Source organism: Emydura macquarii, unplaced genomic scaffold, assembly GCF_026122565.2.
Source record: "Emydura macquarii macquarii isolate MOO-44397 ecotype Brisbane River unplaced genomic scaffold, CSIRO-AGI_Emac_v2 contig_1119, whole genome shotgun sequence".
Taxonomy (NCBI): domain Eukaryota; kingdom Metazoa; phylum Chordata; order Testudines; family Chelidae; genus Emydura; species Emydura macquarii.
This window is the reverse complement of record NW_027131256.1, coordinates 1576613-1599645: the sequence shown is the minus strand read 5'-3', so window position 1 is coordinate 1599645 and position 23033 is coordinate 1576613. Positions and strand designations below refer to the sequence as shown.

General features: G+C 44.1%; 1 protein-coding gene across 8 annotated transcripts; it reads left to right on the top strand.

The window, feature by feature from the left end:
- The first annotated feature begins 234 nt into the window (after nt 1-234).
- HAO2 (hydroxyacid oxidase 2) lies at nt 235-21427 on the top strand. Of its 8 annotated transcripts, XR_010919376.1 has the most exons (10): nt 237-277; nt 6732-6884; nt 7586-7737; nt 8273-8556; nt 11012-11227; nt 12397-12555; nt 14882-14951; nt 15847-16101; nt 19780-19978; nt 20354-21424. XR_010919376.1 is itself a non-coding variant. In XM_067546360.1 (9 exons), the coding sequence occupies exons 3-9, from the start codon at nt 6754-6756 to the stop codon at nt 15900-15902; spliced, it is 1068 nt and encodes a 355-aa protein (XP_067402461.1). In that variant the 5' UTR covers nt 235-277; nt 2671-2746; nt 6732-6753; the 3' UTR covers nt 15903-16957. The 8 variants fall into 8 exon arrangements, 6 of the variants coding, with proteins under 6 accessions (XP_067402461.1, XP_067402460.1, XP_067402459.1 ...); XM_067546360.1 differs by lacking the exons at nt 19780-19978; nt 20354-21424 and adding an exon at nt 2671-2746 and having other exon boundaries at nt 235-277; nt 15847-16957; XM_067546359.1 differs by lacking the exons at nt 19780-19978; nt 20354-21424 and adding an exon at nt 2671-2751 and having other exon boundaries at nt 235-277; nt 15847-16957.
- Nucleotides 21428-23033: the final 1606 nt, after the last annotated feature.

Here is a 23033-nt window from a genome sequence, read left to right as displayed (position 1 = left end):
GTGATTGCACTGCGTTCAGTCACTGCCACCCAGCAGTTTCCAGGACCGTTTGCCAAGCAATCAGTTTGTAACCAAGATGACCTGTGTCTTTGGAAGGAACTTTCTTTCAGAGCAAATTTACACTTACACAAAAGTACAAAGTTTACTGGTGGGTTAAGCTTTAACTTCTTGGAGTTGCTTATTCACTCCAGAAAATAAATAGTGGCCATTCTGGAGGTCTGTTATCCACTTTGAAGCCTGGAGATTAACCTGGTGCTGCTAGCTTTCAGAGCCCAAAGTAAGTTGTTTTTTGCAAATGATTGAGATATGAATGAGGGCTTTGCCTGGGTGACCTCTGGTTCCTGTTTCGTCTGCTGTGAAATAATTTGGTTTCATATTTGTCCTTGGTGACTTTGGCTTTCTTTATGCTAGGAAAATTAAGACCTATAACTCTCCGCTAATGTGGCTCCTCTTGTGTTAGCACCAATGGCTGCTGTCATGCAGATGTGTAGGCAGAGCTCAGGACATTGCTAGAGCATAGTTTTTAGAAAAACATCCAATCTTGATTTTAAAATTACCTGGGATGAAGAATCCACCATGACCTTTGGTAAATTGTTCCGCTAGCTAAATTTACCTCTTAATTACAGTCTGGATTTGTCCAGCCATTGGATCATGTTATATCATTCTCTGTTTGATTGAAAAGCCCATTATCAAATATTTGTTCCCTATGTAGGTACTTACATCTTCAAGCAGTTGTTATTTTTTGTTTTCTTCCAGGTCATTGATAAAAATATGAAATAGCACATCAAGAACATAGCATAGCATAGCAAACAGAATAGCAAGAACTTATCCTTGCAGGACCCCACTGGAAACACACCCACTCAGTGATGATTACCTGTTTACAGTTACATTTTGAGACCTCTCAGTTAGCCAGTTTTTAATTCATTTGATATGTGCTGTTAATTTTATATCATACTAGTTTTTTAATAAAAATATCATGCAGTACCAAGTCAACACCTTACAGAAACCTATTTCATCAAGCCTATTATCTTTATCAACCAAACTTGTATAAACTTATCAAAAATAGAGATATCAAGTTAGTTTCAAAGGATCTGTTTTCTATAAATCCATGTTGACTGGCAAGTATTTGATATTTAACATTCCTGCTGCTTTGACTGCACATATATGTCATGCAGTGTTATTTCTGTTCTGTGACTGGATGAAGTAATACTGTAAATCATATTTCCAGAGTGAACAGTTGCAACTACAATTTCAAAATTTGCTTTGTGCCAATATTTTCCTATAGTTGCTCCAAATTTTATTCATTTGCCCTCAAATGTACTCACTTGCTATCATAGGTGCTGGAACTAGGGATGCGAGGGAAGGGTGGGGGAGGCTGCCTCACCTTCTGGCTTGATTTGGTTTCCATTATATACAGGGTTTACAGTTTGGTTCAATGGCTCTCAGCACCTCCACTACAAACATTGTTCCAGCACCCCTGCTTGCTACAATATTCACAGAAAGCAAACATCAAAGGGACATTAATTCATTACTAATTAATTCAATATTAATTTTATACTGCATTTATTCTGGAATAAGTTTAGATGCAGGTTTCTGTAGTTACTCCTTTCAGAATTTTCTAAGACAAATTCAGAAATGCTCTAAGTGAGGATTACATATTTGGTGATTGTGTGTAGGACAGGTATCATTTACAGAGGGCTGGAGAGGGACACAGAAAAATGAACAAGCAGGAGGATCTAAGAGAAAGGGCTGCTTTAATTTGTACTTTCTTACAGGCTCTTGCTGGGTGATTTTCCTGCTATAGCCTGACTCTTTCACTGCCAATGTATTTTCACTTACACCACCTACTGGTAGCAACATGTAACACAGCCATCCATTGATGTTCACTGAACTTGGCCCATATTCCCTGTTATTGATCTTTCAGACAGCTGAGACCTTGGAGAAAGCAGCATAGAGAAAGAGACTGAGACAGAGAGATCATAAAATATAGGCTTCATTCTGCTTTCTGGCCATATCAGTAATGCTTCTTTCTAATTTTGGGGCAGAAAATCAATTGCAGGGTTTGCTTGAGGCCAAGGTAAGTAATCATTAACCTAGATAATCAAAACCTGGTAAAGCAGGAGTTAAGTTTCGACTATGTTCCTGTTTTGGCTAAAAAAAAAATCTAAAAAAGATCATTGGGCAAATTCTGCCCTCATTTGTACTGCTTTCTTCCTTTGTGGTGTCCATGGAGTTGTAGAGAAGAAAAAAGACAGAATTAGGCCCAGTGCACTTGACACTGCAGCAAACATCAAAGAAAGTGATTGGAGTTGCCTGTGAAGTATTTCCCATTATATGCATATGATTACATAAAAAAAACCGTTAAAAGAACATTAAGGTTGCAAAGTCAAGCACTCAAAAGTTAAGAAATGCCAGAATTAAGGCAGCCTGTGCAACCTTAATTCAGCCCCCTGTGTGTATGCATTATGATACAGTCTTTAATTATATGATCACATACTATTTTTTCCACAAGACCACTGCCTCATTCAGTAAACGCAATGGGCAATGCTCAGTTAATGAGCAGCGATTCAATATTTCATTTTATCTTCATCATTTAACGTGTGGGCCTATATGTTATCTAATGAACAACACTCAAATATTGCTCCTAATACAGAATTATTATTCCCTCAGGGGCTTTTCCATGGTGCTCATCACTATAATATCAGCACTTCACAAACGTTAATGAATTTATCTTCACAACACCCCGGTGAGGTAAAGTAATGTTATTATTCCCATTTTACAGATGGGGAACTGTGGCACAGAGATAACATTGTCAAAAGTATCCACTTATTTTGGATTCCCAATCTGAGATGCCTATGACCTGATTTTTCATAGAATTTACCACTTTATAGCACTGTTCAGACTATAGCGCTCACTGATTTCAGTTGCAACTGTGAGTGCTTAGCACTTCTGCAAATCAGACCCCTTCTGTTTCAATTTAGGCACCCAGAAAATGAAGAAAACTCAATTAGTGGCCAACTGTAAAAATTGTGCTTTCAGTGATTTGTGCAGAATCCCATAGGAACTCTGTGGAAGAGGCAGGGATAGAATCTAATTCTCCAGAGCAGCATTCAACTGCCTTAACCTAAGACTGTTCCTTCTCTTTCTGCAGTCCCCTGTCTCATTCACTACACACCTTCCAGATTCCGCAACAAATGAGGCATGGGTTTTATGGGCAACAGCCTTCTTCTTTACACAACCCTGATTCATTCCCTGAGCACAGTCCATCCTGTGCGCTAAGTGAGGCAGGAGTTCTGTGGAAAAAAATAGTATGTGATCATGTAATTAATGAGTGTACCATAACGCATATTCACAGGGGATCCAAATTATGGTTGCAGAAGCAACGTTAACTTTGGCATTTCCTAACTTTTGAGTGATTGACTTTGCAACCTTAGTGGGATTTAAATGTAGTTTTTTGTAGGTAATTTCCTAGGTTTTTAAAAAAGCAAACTAAAAAAACCCAGAAATTCCATCATGTCAAATCATGTTAGCTCTCACATGGGTCATCCCCACGTTTAGACATTTTAAATCCATAGCACAGCCCTCTACCACTTGAGCTAAAAGAGTAACTGATAACAGTAGTAGGTTGTCATCATCACTGTGGGCCAGCAACTAGGAGGAGATGAGGCACACGTTTTGGGGTACACAGATATTTGCTGACAGCAGAAGAATGATGAGGTTCAGGAATCCTGGGTTCCATTCTAGGTTCTGAAGAGAGTGTTCTCTATTGGTTAGATTTCTGCCCCTGTTCCCTGAAAATCAGACCCCTTTTGCCCCCCAATGCCACCAGCTTGTCCTAGAACCAGCCTCATTTATCCATGCTTCTTCCCCTCATCCCAGTCTATAACCCTGTCCCCCACCTTCTGTCCTCTGGGTCTTTATCACAGTCTCCCCTTACCACCACCCCAGCCCTTCACTTCTCTGCATTCCAGCTAGCGAGTGCCTCCTCCTCCTCCCTGCTGAGGTACCAGTGGGGGATCAGTTTCCCAGCTCTCAGTTCCTGTGTCTGCTGCCTCAGGTAGGGTGACCAGATATCCCAGTTTTATAGGGACAGTTCCAATATTTGGGGCTCTGTCTTATATAGGAACCTATTACCCCCGACCCCTTGTCCCGATTTTTCACACTTGCCATCTGGTCACCCGAGCCTCAACTGCCTTTAATGGCAAGGAGACGCAATTACAGGGAAAGTCCTTCAGTTCTGGGTTGGAGAATGCTCAGTGAAAACAAAATCTTCAGCATGTTTAGCTACAAAACGCAAATGAGTTCCAGCTCTGCAGTTTCTCGCTGAAGTCTGTTTTTGAAGTTTTTTGTAGAAGTATGGCAACTTTCAAGTCAGCTACAGAGTGTCCAGCGAGAAACTGCAGAGCTGGAACTTATATGCAAACTTGACACAATCAGACTGGGTCTGAACAGGGACTTGGAATGGTTATCTCGTTACAAGAAGTAATTGTCTCTGTTCACACATTCTCACCTTCTAATCAATGGTTGTGAAAAGGCCTCATCTACCCTAACTGAACTGACTTTGTTAGTACTTGCCCTCCACATTGTTGTTTCTTACCCTTGGATGTATATATATATAAACACCTTCTATCTGTGATTTCCACTTCATACATCTGACGAAGTGGGTTGCAGCCCACAAAAGCTTATGCCTGCAGAAATGTGTTAGCCTTTAAGGTGCTACAGGACTCTTGTTGTTTTTGCTGTATACAGACTAACACGGCTACCCCTCTGGAACTGTTGAATGAAGCAGTTATTCATGAGCAAAACAATGGATTTCCCTAAGCTTGTTCTCAGAAACGACTGAACCGCTTTTGCTGAAATTTAGAACAACAAAACATAAACAAAAATCTGCCTGAGGCAGACACCCAGGATGGAAATTTCAATCCAAGCCATTAAAATCTGCCATAGTTAAAAGCAACTGAAAACAGGGTCTTATGATGGAAGGTGTCAGGCACCCTTAACTATAGGCAGCACTACCTGCCCCACTTATTATGCAGCTGAGAGGAAATAGCTGTGTGCCCGACAGATAGACCTGCAGATGTGCGCTATATAGCAATGCACAGTGCCATATATATATAACACATAGTACATATCACAGGCCAAATTCAGCTAGTAGTTATACCCTACAGCCTCACTCACTTCAATGGCATTTCATAGAATACAGAACTTTTCTCTTTATACTTCAGTTTCTGAAAGGATAAATATTCCACCTTATGCTGTGATCCTACTATGCAGGAAGGAGTCTTGTCAGTACTTCGGCTGGAGACCATCAAATAAACCCTAGACTGCCGCAGGACGCAGTGTGGGTGACTGAAATTTGTTTAGTGGATGGTGGCCTATACAAAACGCGATGGTGGCATCTCAGACCATTTCAGATCATGAAAGTCACCCTCACTTTTCTACTCTAAGGCAGGTTCAATAGATAGATTAGGGATGGCGCACTTCTCATTCCACCATGGAAGAAATCAGACACACCGGTTGGTAGGGGCAGACTGGCCATCTGGCAGTTCTGTCACATGGGCATGGGCGGCCCGTGTTAAAGACGGGGAAAAGAGCTGCCACTAAAGGCGGGGGAAGGCTGAGCCTTCCCGAAGAGCCGCCACCGCCGAAAGCATGGGGCTTTTCCCTGCCCTCCCTGCTGGGAAGGCAGAAGATTTTATGCTCCTTGTAGGTTCCCCGGCGCCTGGTGGTATCAGCTTCCCTGGTCCCGGCTTGGACGCCCTCCCAGCAGAGCTCCCACATGGGGGGGAGGGGGAATGGGTACACTTTACCGGGGCCCATGGGCCCGGCCCAGGCTGCACCCCCCATTATGTGTGTGGGAGGGGGCCCGTGTTACAAGTTTGTACTGGGCCCAGAAAAATGATGCTTGGACTCCCTCCCACTGGGAGTTACTGAGGAACCCAGGAAGCTGAGTAACAGATGCAGCCTCCTGGGCCACCCAGGCGCCTGCACGGGGCATATAAAGTTCAGCACGCCGGGCAAGCCGGCACCCAGCGTGAGACTGCCCACCCAGCATTCTCCTCCTTTCAGTTCCCCTTCTCTCCGCCTGTGACTGCCGTGCCACAGCACCTGCTCTCAGCCTGCCCGCGGCCTGCTCCCAATCTCAGTGTGGCGGGACTCCACTCCTCGCTCCCTGCTGCGGTGCTCTGCTGTGCCGGTTCCTTCCGCCCCCTCACCACTGCTCCCTTTATCCCTCCTCACGGCTGCTCTCCTCCGGCTTGCCGCTCCTCTTCTCCTCCCTGCTCCCCCTCCTGTGTCCACCCACCCCAGCCACTGCCCCCAGCATCCCTTCCTCCCTCCCTCCTCACTGCTGCTGCTTGGCCAGACCTGACCGGTTCCTTCTCTCCCCCTTGCACCCCACACCCCTGCCCCACCTGCTGCTACCAGCATCCCTGACTCCCTGAGGCTCCTCACCACTGCTGCTTGCCAGACAGGTTCCTCCGTCTCCTCCCTGTCACACCCCCACCCCAGCCACTGCTCCCCGCCCGGGAGTCAGCCAGAGACCCACGCGCCATGGTCACTGTGGAAAAGCTGGATCTGTAATTCTTCTGCAGACAGAGGACTGCAGAACTGTCAATCCAAGACCAGCACAGAATTAAACTGAAGTGGCTAAAAGCGAGAATGCTAAGAAAGGGAATGCTCAGGAACCTCAGATCTACTCTATGCTCGACACGATCTTCTTCTTGTCCCAGGTTCCAATAACCTCTCTTTGAAATGCCCATGATATGTTTGTCAGACTTTGAAGCTTATGCTAAGAAGTATCTGCCCAAGACCACGTGGGAATACTTTGCAGCTGGAGCTGATGAGTGCTGCACCCGAGATGACAACCTCCTGGCATATAAAAGGTACCAAGAGCTCTTCTTTTGTGGGCCAAAATCTTTTAAGCTATGTTGGGATGTAAGTTCTTGATGTTCTCAAGTGTCTCATACTCTCAACACCTACCCCCTATAAAAATGACCCAAAGGAAAATGCACCAGAGTTACTTACAATGTAGCCTCTGGTATTTCCCAGCAGATGAGGGCAGGTAGCATGAAGCACACGGGACACTGAGGGCGGGAGTGGGCAGTACGGCAGTGGAAGCAAGTGGCGTGTTGTGTTGGTGAGAGGCTAAGGAATGGGAGTGGACATAACATATCAGATATAGGTTGTGACCTTAATAAACTGGGACACGCTGAACTGGACAGGCCAGCTGAAACCGTCTACCAGATATCAGGGAGCCTTTTGCCTTCTGGCATTGAGATGTTCTTAGGTTACAGTGGTAAAGGGAGTGATGGTGGATGGTCCAAGAGCAGGTGGCACGGGGCTTAGAGACATGTGGGAATGGCTGTAAGGAGAGTTGGATTGGGGAATGAAAGCAAGCAGCAGTGAAGGGTGCAGTTCTCATGTGGCGTTCTCAACAGGCCGTGGCCCCTGGCTTTTCCTGGTTGGGTCGGCCTACTGTGTTATAACATGTAAATGAAGATCCATTTACCAGGGAAGATCACAAGCACTAAAGCCACGTAGCTGCTACCTTATTAAATGGCATTTCATCTTTGTCTTCTTGCAGAATCCGTTTTCGGCCACGCATGTTGCGGGATATGTCTGTGATGGACACTGGAACGATGCTTCTAGGTACCAAAATCAGTTTCCCTGTAGGGATTGCCCCCACCGGATTCCACCAGCTGGCTTGGCCTGAGGGAGAAAAGAGCACAGCAAGAGGTATCCTATCATTTCGTTCCTGTAAAACAAAAGAGAGCATTTTAAAAACCTGTTGAAAACCTTGAGCAACTCTGATGGTGTTTTGAAGTGTGGCTGACAGCCTGAAAAGCGAGTCTGTCAGAATGACATTGACGGGGCAATTGTTAGAGCCAGATTCTTTTCCTGCCCTCCCACTCCTCCCTCCCTTCTGATGCTCTGGTGGCACAAAGCCGCTGGAGAACCACATATAGTCACGGGGCTGCAGCACTGTAGTTATCCCCAATTACCAGAATGGCCTCTTGGGGGCTGTTCTAACTTAGAGAAGCCCTGAAGCGATTCTAACTTGTGCCAGTGACCAAACTGGCCCCCCAGTGGGCCCAAGGATCTGGGTGAGGGTGACTTACAGCATTCAGCCCGTACAGTCCATACGTACATTATAAAATATGGATAAACGATCTTGTGTTGGCGGTTGTTAGCTGCATTATCATTATACCCAGGCAGGAGTGTTGAGAAACTTCCGCACACTGTACTGAAGCTTTTTAAATATCTTCTGAAGCTGCTGAAACCATGAACACCTGTTACATCACCAGCACGTACTCCACCTGCACCGTAGAGGAGATTGCTGCAGCTGCACCCAATGGCTTCCGATGGTTCCAGCTGTACATCCATCGCAACAGGACCCTCTCGGAGGAGCTGGTCCGACGGGTAGAGGCCCTGGGTTTTCAAGGCCTGGTGCTCACGACTGATCTTCCCTACACGGGGAAGAGACGAGATGACATCCGCAACAACTTCCAGCTCCCACCACACCTGAAAGTGAAGAACTTTGAAGGCGCCTTTGAGGTTTGGGAAATGATTACGCTTACTAGAATGTTCCCAATACCCTGTGATGGGACGTTAGATGGGGCGGGTTCCGAGTTACTACAGAGAATTCTTCCCGGGTGTCTGACTGGTGGGTCTTGCCCACATGTTCAGGGTTTAGCTGATCACCATATTTGGGGTCGGGAAGGAATTTTCTCCGAGGGCAGATTGGCAGAGGGCCTTGCAATTTTTCGCCTTCCTCTGCAGCTTGGGGCACGGGTCACTTGCTGGTGGATTCTCTGTACCTTAAAGTCTTTAAACCATGATTTGAGGACTTCAATAACTCAGTCCTAGGTCAGGGTCTATTACAGGAGTGGGTGGGTGAGGTTCTGTGGCCTGCGTTGGGCAGGAGGTCAGACTAGATGGTCATAATGGTCCCTTCTGACCTTAAAAACTATGAGTCTAATAAGTAATGAGGCAGAGGGTGTGTGTGAGTGGGTGTGAGAGAGCAGATGGGAACCCCACTGGATTGCAAAAGTGGTTCCTTACCTTTTTGGACACATGCTACCATTTGCCCAGCTCAGGCCTGGTCTACGCAAGTGTTACTGGTATATAACTACTTCAGTGCGGGGATGTGATATTGTTACTAGAGTGGATGCAGTTATACCAGTATAAAGGTGACTCATACTAGGATAGTTATTACCCTTTCCATATGGGAATAGTCATATTGGTAAATGCACCTTTATACCAATATAATTGCACCCATGCTGCTGGTGGTGGTGGGAAGGAGGGTGTCAGACTGCTTTAACTATACCAGTATAGTTAAAGTGGTGCAATTTTTGTGTATACACAAGCCCTAAGACCTCAACTGTACCAACCAGTGCCCCCCGCCTTTCATTCATCTGTGCCTGCTCTTAATTCCAATGGAGCTTGGGTCGCTCTAAACCCTGCCATTACCCTCAATGCTCCATTGAGGGTTACAGCAGTCACAATTGAACGGGAGGTGAGCTCTGAATCTGGCGTAACTCCCCTGAAGTCACTTTGTTCAACCGCTCAAAAGCCTTTGCAGGAAAGGATGGAAAACTGACAGGCACATAGTCCCCTGATCAGACGTTTTCCTTTCAACCGTTGGATGAAAATCTGTTTCGATTTGACCAAATGACCAATGTTTACAATCATTCTGTATGCACGCACAATAATATTTTGATAATGCTGCCCCTGTTTTCTATTTGCAGATGTGCATGTGCAGATCTAATGAAGCTGTATGTGTGTGTAGATTGTACGAAAACATTTGAAACACCAGGCCAGGTTATCAGCTGTTCTAAATCTGTGCAGCTCCATTGGTTTTAAAAGAGCTACACTGATTTACAACAGCTAAGAATCCGGTGCGCCTTGTCTAATTCAATGTGCTTGTGTGCATACTCAATGAGGCAGAGCTTCAAGGTAACTTGGCTTAATTCTATTCACTTTTTGAGGCTCTGCATGTAAGAAGCCAGGGATTCAAAAGAGTGTCCCATTCAAAGCACAAAGTGAGCACTGAGTGAGGCACGGTTCTGCAGGAGCATTTGCCTCCTTCAGTGTGCATCTTGAGTGGGACCAAGAAATCTATGACTGTCTAGCAAGTAGCTCCACATCTCTTTCTTTCTTAATAAACCTAGTAATTCCATAAAGAAAATGACACTAAAAGCACTCAGAAATCAGGAAAAGCCAAAGTGAAGGTTGCTTATGTGACTACCTTGTGATACCATCTTCATTTACATGGACATGTGCTACCTTTTCTGTGGGTCTGGGCGGCACACGCTGAATGAGACAGGGTACAGAATGAGTGAGACGTGGTCTGTGGATCTGGGCCTGATTTGGGGCCTAATTGTTTCTGCACTTACCAGAGTATAATTCCTGAGTATGCACTGTAGTCCATGCACTTACTCTCAGTTTAAACCAGTGTAACTGAGAGTACCTTTAAGATTAATGGCAGGATGGATGAGATGTAGCAACTAGGCAGGTTGCATAAATCAGAGCTATATGACTATGGATAGCCTTCCCTTTTGTGTCTGCTGCTTTCTCATTTTGTTTTGAAACACAGTGAATGGAAAGGAGACCTTCCTTGGCCTCCTTTACACCAGACAGTTTATGCTGCTATCTAAAGAGGCCCAATGGCCTTGTTTACAGAAAAAAAAATCATTTTGACAACTGCTGTATCAAGGGCATATCCCCTCCTGTTTCTGCTCCACAATGTCCTGGTTTGCACTCCTGCCCTCTGTACCCTGGCTTTGAAACTTCAGCCTACATCCCCTGGAGACTTCTTTCCACATCCATTCTCCATAATAATTATTGTTCTCCAGGGACATCCCTTTACAAAGCCAATTGATGGAACTGTTATCAAGTCTAATTAACGTCTTCTATGGTAGGGAAAGAGTTTGAGGATGTTTATTAATTATATTATATTATATTATATTATAAACCTGTAACGAAATATCCTTCTACTCCATGGCTGCAGGAAGAGAGTGGTTCTGAGTATGGACTCCCGCCTAACTCCATAGATCCTTCTATAAGCTGGAATGACATCTATTGGCTGCAGAGCCTGACTCGTTTGCCTATCATTATCAAGGGAATTTTGACTAAGGAAGATGCAGATCTGGCAGTGAGACATGGAGTTCAGGGGATTATTGTATCCAACCATGGTGGAAGGCAGCTGGATGGCGGACCAGCCACCGTAAGTGGAATAGCTGTAATCTGTTGTCATAGGCATGCACATGTGTCCCTACACAGGTAACTGGGCTGACATTCATATAGACAACTGTGGTATACCTGCACATACATTTGCGTTCCTGTGTGTTCTGTAGCAAAGATAAAGTGGAGAGCAGAAAATATAGTGATGAGGGTACAGTAAAGTCTCAGCACCAAATTCTGCCAAGATACAAATCCATTGAATTTAGTGGGAACTGCCTGAAAATATTTGCAGCGTTATATCTTAAGTGATTGGAAATTTATAGTCTCTTAAGACCTAGAGTAAAGATAAGTTATGTGGCAAAAATCTCCCTGATGTCCATCTCTGCAAATTCATCACTGGATTTCTGAATGTTTGTATAAATCCATGTTTGCATGTGGCTTTATTTTCTTTCCATCTTTTTCTGTTTCTTTTAACCATGCTATTTTTGCATATTGTCATGTCTGTATTTTATGGTGGCCTATTCACTTTACTATTTTTACTGACTTTGCTCTTTTTTCTCTCATTTTCTTTACAAAACACAACACAATAATCCAGGGAATTCCATGGAAACACTACTTTGATGCAATGATAAGACAGAAAAATGTATGCATGCTGAAGTAAAAAAAAAAAAAGCAATAAGGGTTTCACTATGACTTTAAATCTTCCTCCTCACACCTGTACCGTCTTTGTTTTCAAACTGCGGGGTGCACAGCGCTGAAGAGGGAGGACAAGGTTTTCAGGGGGCGCACCTGGGGCAGAGTGCATGGGACAAGGCTGGTCCCAGGATCCCCACCCTCCAGGCTGCCATTCCTATTACCCAGCAAGTCCAGCGCTGTGATGCCATCCTGCTGCCTGAAGAAACTGGGGCTGTCCCCACTGCCATGCGCTGCTCAGGGGCTCTCACCAGACAGCATCTGCCTTGCTGAGAACCAACTTAGCCACTAGGAAGTGGGATAAACTATTTGTCAGGAAGACTGGGGGACTGCACTTTTTTCTACAATTTAGAAACACATATATGGCATTTGTATTATGAGGTGCATTGTTACATTTTACTTTAAGAGCATATGCATTACAGAAGGTCTTATATGTTTGCACCACCTCTCTTCTCTTCTTACATCTTTCTCTCAGAATCAAAGGCTGAGCTTTATGTGGAAGTATCTGTTTCTTTGCAGATTGATGCTCTGATTGAAATTGTAGACGCGGTGCAAGACAGTGTTGAAGTTTATTTAGACGGTGGAATACGAACAGGAAGTGATGTATTAAAGGCACTTGCACTTGGAGCAAAATGTGTCTTCATTGGAAGACCAGCTTTATGGGGTCTGACCTACAAGGTGAATAAGGAAACATGGGGTTTGTACATGTGCTCACTCTCATATGCACGCCCATTGGGTTACTGATAGAACTGGTAGGGATATTTTTTCCTGTGAAAAAAAATAAACAAAACATGAAATATTTTTACTTTTCCTTGAAAGTTTCTCTGAAATGTTTCAGGCTTTTGGGTTTTCAATGGAAACCCAAAACATTTATTCAAAATCAAATATTTTGCACAGAAATGCCTGTTTTGACAAAAATGCCACTTTCTGTCAATGGAAATTTCTCTGGAAAATTTCTCTCCAGTTCTAGTTACTGATAAAGGAAGAAGTTGCAGATAAGCAGTGTTCACCCTAAGTAAATGACTCCAACTCTCCAGAGGGTAGGTTATCTTGCTCTATGATATAACTTTGCCATCTCTTGTGATATCATGATGAGTCTTGTGATATCCTGGAGTCTTATGATTATTGAGAATTTCAGCTTTTTTTGAAAGTCCATTTATAGCCCTCATGGCTATGAAGAGAGGTTTGGAAATGAGAAACCTAAAGACTCAAAAACTAAAAGACAAACAAAAAGAACCCAAAATGTACTTTTAAAAAAAATCTCATAATTTTTAAGACACTCAAATGATTTGGGGGGGGTTGATTCATGATATATGAATGCTTGGGGTTGTCAGTGCTGGTGATATAGAGACAGGTCTCCTCACTTAGCTATCAAGTTGAATAGCTCCATATCTAGATATATTTAGGTTCACTTTGCCAAATATTTGTACCTGCCAAAACCTGTGGCATTGTAGCCTGGTGAAACATGCTGATGTTAAAGAGGCAGTGAGTGCTGGATTTTGAAAGGTATTTTGGCACCAAAAGAGGGTGCCTAGTGGGATTTTACAAAAGCTCCTAAGTGCTTAAGTCACTTTTGAAAATAGGTCATAGGCTCCTAAGTCACTTAGATTTTTCTTTTAAAATGTACCCAGCGTCGCCTTATATTTTAAAAAAATTAGCTAACAACCAATCCAAGTTTTTGGTAACCTGTAGCATGTCATGGAAGTTTTTCTAAAACCGCTATTTTCTGCTACCGTGCGGAAGTGTAAAACGGTCTTTTGGGCAGGACCACCATCACCACTTTTCCTGTACGTGCTCAAGCCCGCTACCATTTTTATTGCAGTGTCAGCTTCACTGCTTCTCAAATACTGCCAAACTCAAGTGTTCACAAACATGAGTAGACCCCCAAAATCATAAGGCAGGCTTAAATCATGAGATTTTTTAAAAAATCTAGTAAAATCTGGGTTCTTTTTATTTGTCTTCTGGCTTTTGAGCCTTTTGGGCTCACATTTTCACAACCATGAGGTCTGGAAGCATGTTTTTTTTTCTTTAAATTAAATCTGAAATTGTGATGCAGTGTTGTGTTTCTAGCTATTGGGGCCCTCAGAAAAATACCAAATATCAGGAGACGTGACAAATTTGCAAGAATTGGCAGCACTGCTCCCGTTGCCAGTAAATACCCTCTTAAACACATATGGGAAAAGGGTGTTCTTGTGAGCTGCTCCCCAGGGCAAATGCGTAAGAGTAATAGGTGGGATTTTCAGATGTCCCTAAAGGAGTTAGGCACACAGCTCCGACAGAAGGTGAATGTATGTTGGATGCCTAACTCCCTAAAGTGTTCCTGAAGATCTCACCCAATGTCGTTTTGCTAGTGAATGAGACACAAAGTGTAAATGATCAACAAAAGAAAGACATAGACAACAGAAAGTATTGTTAAATGCAAAATGTAAACACACTGAAGTTAGGCAAAAATAAATTTCTCTAATATCTTTCAGTTAAGGTGATATAAAATAGTATAGAAAAAATAGGTGGACAAAAGGTTCAAATAGAAATATGATTTTCAAGTTGTTGGCACCATTTTTACAGAAGAAAATGTACAATGTGCTATTTTAAGGATCCATAACTTTTATCTGAAAAACCTGTATCTTCCAAAATGTAAAGTGCTCAAGACCTTATTGAGCACAAGGTGCATGCAAAATTTGAAGTTTTGAAACAAAGACATTAGAAAAGGTTATCTGAAAGCACACAAGCAAACAAACAAACAAAAAAACCCAGACATCTGGAAAATGTCTGAGGTGAAAAAACAGCTTCATTTTTGTTCTTCATTCAGATATAGCCAAAAAAGTGAAAATATCTAAATTAACTTCTTGTGAACTAAAATATCCATAATCCTGAAAAGCCATCTGAGACTTTAGAAATTGGCACTGCTCCAAGGGGTTGTCCCAACTTTCATAGTAAATGGCCTGTGCTGTGTTGCTCAGTGACTGCAATCCTCTTACCTTTGCTGCTTTCTCTGATGGAACAGGGTGAAGAGGGGCTTCAAGAAGTTTTGCAGATTTTACATGATGAATTTCGTTTGTCAATGGCCTTGGCTGGTAAGAATTTTTTCCTGGTTGATTAACAATTGGTGAGAAAGCAGCATCGCCACGTTAGAGTGAGCACAGAGCCTCTCCATGCAAACAGATGGGTCAAATCAAAGTGAGGGGGTTACAAATTGGACTGTTCAGTGCAACAAAAATAATTCTAGTCACAGGAATGCAGGCTGGGAACCTGTTGCTTTATTTAAAAACATCACAACAGAGTGGGTGGAAACACTCCCATTGATTAAAACAGGAAGTGAGGGGTGCAGCATGGTTCCATCCCATAATACTCTGGACAACCCATTTAACCCTATCATGAGGTGTAAGCACCTGAAGGTAACTAGGGGTATAAGGAATAGTCAGTGTGGATTTGTCAAGAACAGATCATGCCAAATCAACTTTGATAGTGGGTGGGTGAGGTTCTGTGGCCTGCATTGTGCAGGAGGTCAAACTAGATGATCATACTGGTCCCTTCTGAGTCTGTGAGTCTATGAAATAGGGTTATTGACCTAGTGGAAAGGGGGGAAGCAGTAGAAGTGATATACCTTGATTTTAGTAAGGCTTTTGACACAGTTCTAATTAATATTCTCATAAACAAACTAGGGAAATGTGGTCTAGATTAAATTACTATAAGATGGATGCACAACTGGTTTAAGGACCATACTCAAAAAGTAGCTAGGTGCTGTACATGCACTTAGAAAACTCTGGCGAGTTCACAATCTAAGACAAGAGTTTTATTGTTCCCATTGTATAGGTGGAGAACTGAGGCAGATGAAGTGCTTAACGTCACACAGGAAGTCTGTAGCACAGCCAGGAATATATCCCAGACCTCTCAAGACTTAGCCCAGTGACTTAACTGTCGACCATCCATTCTCTCAATAGTCATTTTTAACCCTATATTTTATTTCAGGCTGTCACAATGTCTCAGAAATCGGCCGACACCTTGTTCAATTCTCCAAGCTGTAAATGGCTCCGTGCAATGCCCACCAACCAGACAAATGGAAGCAGCTCCTGATAATGATCAAAGCCTTGAGTTTCCTCAGTAACAGACTCCAGCTGTGTAACCCTCCCACTATGCCCCTGATAAGGACCCCAGCTCCTCTCTCAGCTGGTGAAATGTCTGGCTCTCCCCCCTCTATATAAACAAGTGAAACCATCAGGATGTGTAAGTAACATCACCATGACTTGTACATCACCACATGACGTGTACCCAGTCAATATAGGGATAGTTTAAATCCTCCATTATTATTGAGTTTTTTATTTTTATAGCTTCTCAATCTCCCTGAGCATTTCACAGTCACTATCACCATCCTGGTCAGGTGATCAGTAGTATATCCCTACTGCTATATTCTTATTATTCAAGCATGGAATTACTATGCATAGAGATTCTATGGCACAGTTTGGTTCATTTAAGATTTTTATTTTATTTGACTCTATGCTTTCTTTCACATATATTGCCACCCCCAGCAGTACGACCTATTCTGTCCTTCCGATATATTTTGTACCCTGGTATTACTGTGTCCCATAGATCATCCTCATTCCACCAAATTTCTGTGTTGCCTATTATATCAATATTCTCTTTTAATATGAGGAACTCAAGTTCACCCATCTTTAGTATTTAGACTTCTAGATTTCTCCCTCCATGTCCTATCTCCCCTCTGCCCAGCATGTTGTTCCTCTGTTTCCTTCTGCCTTCCTCCTATGTCTTCTCTCTTCCTTCTGTCAGGAACAAGAACATTCCATCCTTTTACATTTTCCAGAGGCTGTTGACCGGGGTGATGCTTCTTCCTACTTACGATCACATTTTACTTTTTAGGCCTTGTCTCCATGCAGAGTTGCACTTGGTTTAACGAAAGTTGATTGTTTATATTGATATAGTTAAAGCGATGAAAACCCATGTGTATGCTCACATTTTGTTCCTTACTTTGGTTTATCTTAAGTCAGCTGGGAAATGGTTTAAGTTAAACTGAAATATGCCAATCTACACCAAAATAAAGAACGTTCACACGGTTTTAACTAGTTTGGTTTAACTAACTGGGACGGTTCTCATTTGACAGTTCTCGGGGTGCCCAGGACCGTGAGTCACCTCGGTACCATCTGCCTATAGCAAGGGGTAACCTTGCCTGTGGTAGCTGGTGTTAGCTCCTTAATGCCACCAGCCTGTTAGCCACTCAAGCCCTTTCCTCTGGGCTATGCAAGCCCTGTCTTTGCCTGGCAGGTTAACAGTAGGTGGACCTCAGTTCCTGAGTCCCTTTGAATCATTCCCCTGTGATATCCAGCCCCTGACAGTGTCTACTCACAGAAATCCCAGATCCTCCCTCCCCTCCGCCCCACAGCTGCTCGTAGGGCCTGATTGCCTGGGCCACCCAGCCATGGGGTTGTCCAAGCTGTTCCTGGAATGCAAGCCAGGATACTGCAGAGGGGACGCAGGCCGCGGTGTGGGTGCAGCAAGAGTCTGAACTCTTGCAGCCAATAGAGACAGCAGCTGCTCAAAGAGAGAGCACAACAGAGCTATATCTTCCTCCCTCAACCACGGTTCCTGTTTCCGGAACTGTGAACTGAGTGCCTGCTCACACACTGCTACCCTGTCCTCTGGCTGCGCAGCCAGCCTGAGCCTTTCTGCTTGCCTCGCAGCATGTCTTTCTTCTTGCCACAAGTCCCTTTGCCTTTAATACTTGACCTACCTGTTGGCCCTGTCCAGAAGTTCAATCACAAGTCATCACAGACACGCTTCTCTTGGAACAGTCCATGAAGGTACGGTGAGCCCTCTGGTGTGGGCAAGCTTCTCCCTCTTCCATTTCTGCTGCCAGTTCTGCGGTGGGCTGTTCCTTTGCGGGGAGGGAAACACCAAAAAACTTCTCCAGGTACAGCCCCAGGATGTGCTGCAGCAAAGCCTCCTTTATGACCGGTTTCATTAGCAAAGTCATTTTATTTGTCACATTTCGTGCCTGCTGCTGGTACCCATCGATTCCCATGCTGGCTTCGCAGGCCACCAGGATGCCATCCCAGCTGATCAGGTCATTGTGTACCACTGGTGGCTCAGTGTTCGGCGCAATCCCCAGGATCCGGTCAAACTCATCATAAAACCAGCACCATGTCGGTGAGTTGCCAGAGATGTAGTTGTGGTCCCTGGTTTTCTTGTACTCGGTCTTGAGCTGCTGAATCCATTCGCTGTGATGGTCACGGTACACTAAATTTCCAACGCTGCCAACCTCTTTGTTATTTGCTGGTATGAATTCCTGATACTCTTACTAAAATCCACTGTTTTGCTGGCCTTGCAAATTAACCAAAATCTGGCTGTGTCCCCAAAACCATGAAGCAGCGTGCTTTGTGAAGGACTTCTGTTCAGTATCCATTGCAAATGCTGATGGCTCTCCTAAGACGTGTTTGCAGCTCAGCGGTCAGAATAAAATGGAAGGCTTAGATGACAGTCTGCTGCACTGGAGCAAGAGAGACTGGTTCCATTCCCTGGAGTCAACTTGGTTCTTGGGAGAGAGAGGACAAGGAAGTTGTCTCATAGCCTTCTGGGATGCTATTGGTGGACTCCAACTACCTGAGTCTGAGGGTGGTGGTAGGTGGGGGGGTTGCATCTACATTGCAAAATGATAGGGCTCGAACCTTGGGTCCTGCCTTGACTCAGGCTCAGACCCTCCACCCTTGTGGGGTCCTAGGACCCTGGGTCTGAGCCCAAGATCAAGAGATTTGTGTCTGTGGAAGGGGAGTTGGGCTTGAACCTGTGTCTGAGGCCACGCTTGCATTGCACTAGAGATATAACTTTTAGGTATGTCTACACTGCAGTCAAACACCTGCAGCTGGCCCCTGTCAGCTGACTCAGGCTCAAGGGGCTCAGTTGTGGGGCTATAAAACTTCAGTGTAGAAGCCCAAGCGCAAATGCCGTGTGAGGCAGAAGGTATTTCTAGTGTCTTCTCGTGTAGACAGCACATCATCATGTTGATTTGGAATACAAATGTCGCTCCCATTGTGTTTGGCTTATAATGCTTAATTTACACGTGAACTGAGGCAGGCGAATAAACATCCTATATCTGACAGAAAACGTGTTTGTCCTCTCTGCCTCTAAAACATATTTTAGGAACAGATCTTCAGCACACATACATGACTCTTTAAATATCCCACGGGCATACATCATGACGTGATTATAAGGATCAGTATGATGTAAGCTTCCATTAGACACCTCACACGACCCTTTTGGGATAAATACTATGAAAGCAGTGTGTAAGGTGTAGTGAGTTTGTCAGGCCTGATACAAGTTGCTGTTACAGAACATTGACCCCTTTGCCAGTGGGCACTGAGGAGTTCTCTTGGTCAGAGTGACCTTGACTAATTCTCTACACCAGGGGTACTCAATAGGTGGACCGGGGGCCAAATCCGAACCACCAGACACTTTTGGATCGCAAAATCTTTTTATTTACTTATCATCATCATTATTGTTATTATTTTTTAAATTATTTTTACCCTCTTATTCTCTCACAATGCGATCTCCAATACATTGTACTATGAATGAATGGTTGACTGGTTTGCCTTAATTCTCCATTTGCTTAATTTGAGTTATCATCAGTTTCTGCCAATAAAAAACCAGGAGTATGTTCCATTTTAAAAATATTACATTTTCCATTATCCACTCCTAGGCTCATTTACACTGTTGAAAGCTGTAGTCCCGCCACCGGTGCTTTTGACGTTTTACAGCGCTGTGTTTAAACATGGCAGCAAAAAAAAAGTCAAGTTGACACCGAAAACTGTTCATTTAAAGACGAATGGACCCTCAGTTACTGTTTTATTTTGCCACAATGTCCAAAAGCTTGACCAATATGTTTTATCTGTACAGAGACTGTGGCAGTTGTTAAAAGTGGGAACATCAAATGGCACTACAAAACGAAGCACATGGATTTTGACCATTAGTATCCACTGGGCTCCCATTTATAATTAGACAAGATTTCTTCATTAAAAGATGAATATTTTCAGAGCACAAATATTATTTCAAGCGCTACATGCGCTCAGGAAAAGGCAACCGAAGCTTCATGGAGGTATGTGTGTGGGTAATGGCAAAACATAGGAAACCTTTTACAGATGTGGACATTATTAAACAGTTTATGGTTACTACACCTGAATCCTTTCTGTGGAGAAGAAAGACATCGATGCTTTCAGATAACTGCCACTCTCAGACACAACAGCTGTTAGCCTGCTGAGATGACACAAGACGTTTTCAAGCACTAGTGTGAGAAACTGAAAATGAGAACATCTTCTATGGCAGCGGACAAATCCTGTGATATCAGCGACGCAGCTCAGCTAGCACTTTTAAATGGAGATAAATTTGTGTTTGTTGTCCCTTATACCACATAACAATTGCACAACAGGTGACGATTTGTTTAATTCTATTCAAACCTTTTTGTCTAATGAAGGTTTTCACATGACTCAGATGGCATCAGTTACAACAGACGACACTCCTGCCACGATCGGCATGCACCAAGAGCTTGTGAAACATCTGCAAGACCTGACTCCCAATTTGCTTTCCTATTACTGTGTAATCCACCAAACCGTGCTTTGTGCAAAACTTAGTCATGAGTATGCTAATGTAATGTCAATGGTGATTAAACTTGTCAGCATCCTTCAGTCCAAGTCAGCACTGCAACACAGACAGTGCAAAACCTTTTTTTCAGAAGTATCTGCTGATTACAAAACCTGTTGTTTCGTAATGACATTTCCTGGCCGAGCAGAGGGCAAGTACGAAGAAGGCTGTGGGAAATTCGAGTTCACGTGGAAGAATATCTACATAACATTCCAGGGGAAAAAGGCAGAGGAGCTTTATGCGTTTTTGAGGGATTCCACAAGCATGAACACTCTGGCCTTGTTTGTTAATCTGACAGGCCACTTAAATGATTTCAGCTTAAAGCTACAGGGGCAAAATCACAATGTGGTGGATCTCCACAGCAGTGTCGCTTCATTTCAAAACAAACTGAGTCTCTTCATAAGTGATTTGGAAACTGGGGAGATGCATTTCCCGACACTGCTAAGCATCTGGGGCACTGCAGACGTGAATCAGATGGCCTCATCCCCAGCTTCTTCAGAACTTCCAGCAGAGGTTCCAAGAATTTAAAAGTGTAAAAACATCTTCCTGTTTGTAAGGAACCTATTTGTGGGACAAGCAAATGGCACTTGGTGCATTCAAGCAAAAGCATCCTTTCCAGGTGTTGAAAAAGCAAAACTACAGCCGGAGCTCACCGATTTACAAACGGATGTGGTGCTTACGGTGTGGCATGCTGAAACGACATCTGAAACTTTCTGGACAACCCTCGTGCTAAACTCCAAGTGTCCATACTCGAGGAAGGTGGCATTTAACATCTTGACTATGTTTGGCTCAACACGTGTGTGAGTCAGCATTCTCAACAATGAACATTACACCGCGTAATCGTTCCATTTTGACGGATAATCATCTGTGCAATTGTCTCCGTCTTGCCTTGACTGAAATTACTCCAAACTTCAACGCCCATATCCAACAGAGGACCTGTCACTTTTCCTAACTGACAGTATTATAATTATACATTATTCATGCATATTTTATTTTACATTTGTATTGCTGTATAAAATTACATTTTCAGTAGTCATACTACAGTTTTCACAGGTATTTCGCAATAATTATTCATGATTATTTTGCTTAATACACGGATGTGTGTGTGTATATATGTTGTTGGAAAGACTAGAATCGTAAAGCCAAGACAGAGAGTTCATGGGAACTAAATACTATTTTCTTTCAAACGCTGATATTAATATTTAAAAAGTCACAAAAGGCTTCAAAGTTTGAAATCTGCATATCCATCTATATCGGGGTCAGCAACCTTTGGGAAGGGACGTACCAAGTCTCCCCTCCCTCCTCCCAACATGCCATGGGCCCAGCACCCTGACTTACCAGGTGTTTGGTGGTGGAGGGGACAGGGAAAGAGGGTTAGAGGGGGGAAGGCTGCCTGGCCCCTGTGCGTCCGGGGTCCCCTTGGTCCCCCTCCAGCATGGGGGCGGAGGAGGGGCTGGGAGGATGGGAGGCTGAGGGGCAGGCCGGTTTGGTGCTTCATTGGCCCTGGCCAGGAGCTGCTCCAGGCCCCAGGCAGGGCCACGCGGCGGCCGCTCTCCCTTCCGTCCCCGGCCCAGCAGTGCCCTGGAGCCGCACTGCTCCCGGCACAAAGCAGGGCCGCGTGGCAGCCATTCCCCCCCATCCGCCCACCTGCTTTGTGCCAGCTCCAGCCAGGGCACCGCTGGGCCCACATGGGAGAGGGGTGGGGCCGGAAGCGGGGAGCAGCCACCGGCAGCGGGGAGCAGCGGCACGGCTCCAGGCAGCAGGGCTCTGCTGGGCCGGGGCGAGAAGGGGGACGTGGCCGCCATGCAGCCCTGCTGGGGCTGGGAGCGGCGCAGCGTGCTGCTCAAAATCACTGCATGTGCACCGCAGGTTGCCAACCCCTGATCTATGTACATACATGTCTACAAGCATTTTATTCATTGCCAACCCCTGATCTACGTACATACATGTCTACAAGCATTTTATTCATTGCCAACCCCTGATCTATGTACATACATGTCTACAAGCATTTTATTCATTGCCAACCCCTGATCTATGTACACACATGTCTGCAAGCATTTTATTCATTGCCAACCCCTGATCTATACACATACATGTCTGCAAGCATTTTATTCATTGCCAACCCCTGATCTATGTACATACATGTCTGCAAGCATACTATGTACATACATGTCTACAAGCATTTTATTCATTGCCAACCCCTGATCTACGTACATACATGTCTACAAGCATTTTATTCATTGCCAACCCCTGATCAACCCCTGATCTATGTACATACATGTCTACAAGCATTTTATTCATTGCCAACCCCTGATCTATGTACACACATGTCTGCAAGCATTTTATTCATTGCCAACCCCTGATCTATACACATACATGTCTGCAAGCATTTTATTCATTGCCAACCCCTGATCTATGTACATACATGTCTGCAAGCATTTTATTCATTGCCAACCCCTGATCTATGTACATACATGTCTGCAAGCATTTTATTCATTGCCAACCCCTGATCT

What these genes read in the sequence shown, in the direction of transcription:
- HAO2 (XM_067546360.1), top strand. Translation starts at nt 6,754, where the DNA reads ATGCCCATGATATGTTTGTCAGACTTTGAAGCTTATGCTAAGAAGTAT. An exon ending in AGAAAAGAGCACAGCAAGAG is followed by an intron (nt 7,738 to 8,272) that starts GTATCCTATCAT and finishes TATCTTCTGAAG; the next exon opens with CTGCTGAAACCATGAACACC. An exon ending in TGGATGGCGGACCAGCCACC is followed by an intron (nt 11,228 to 12,396) that starts GTAAGTGGAATA and finishes GTTTCTTTGCAG; the next exon opens with ATTGATGCTCTGATTGAAAT.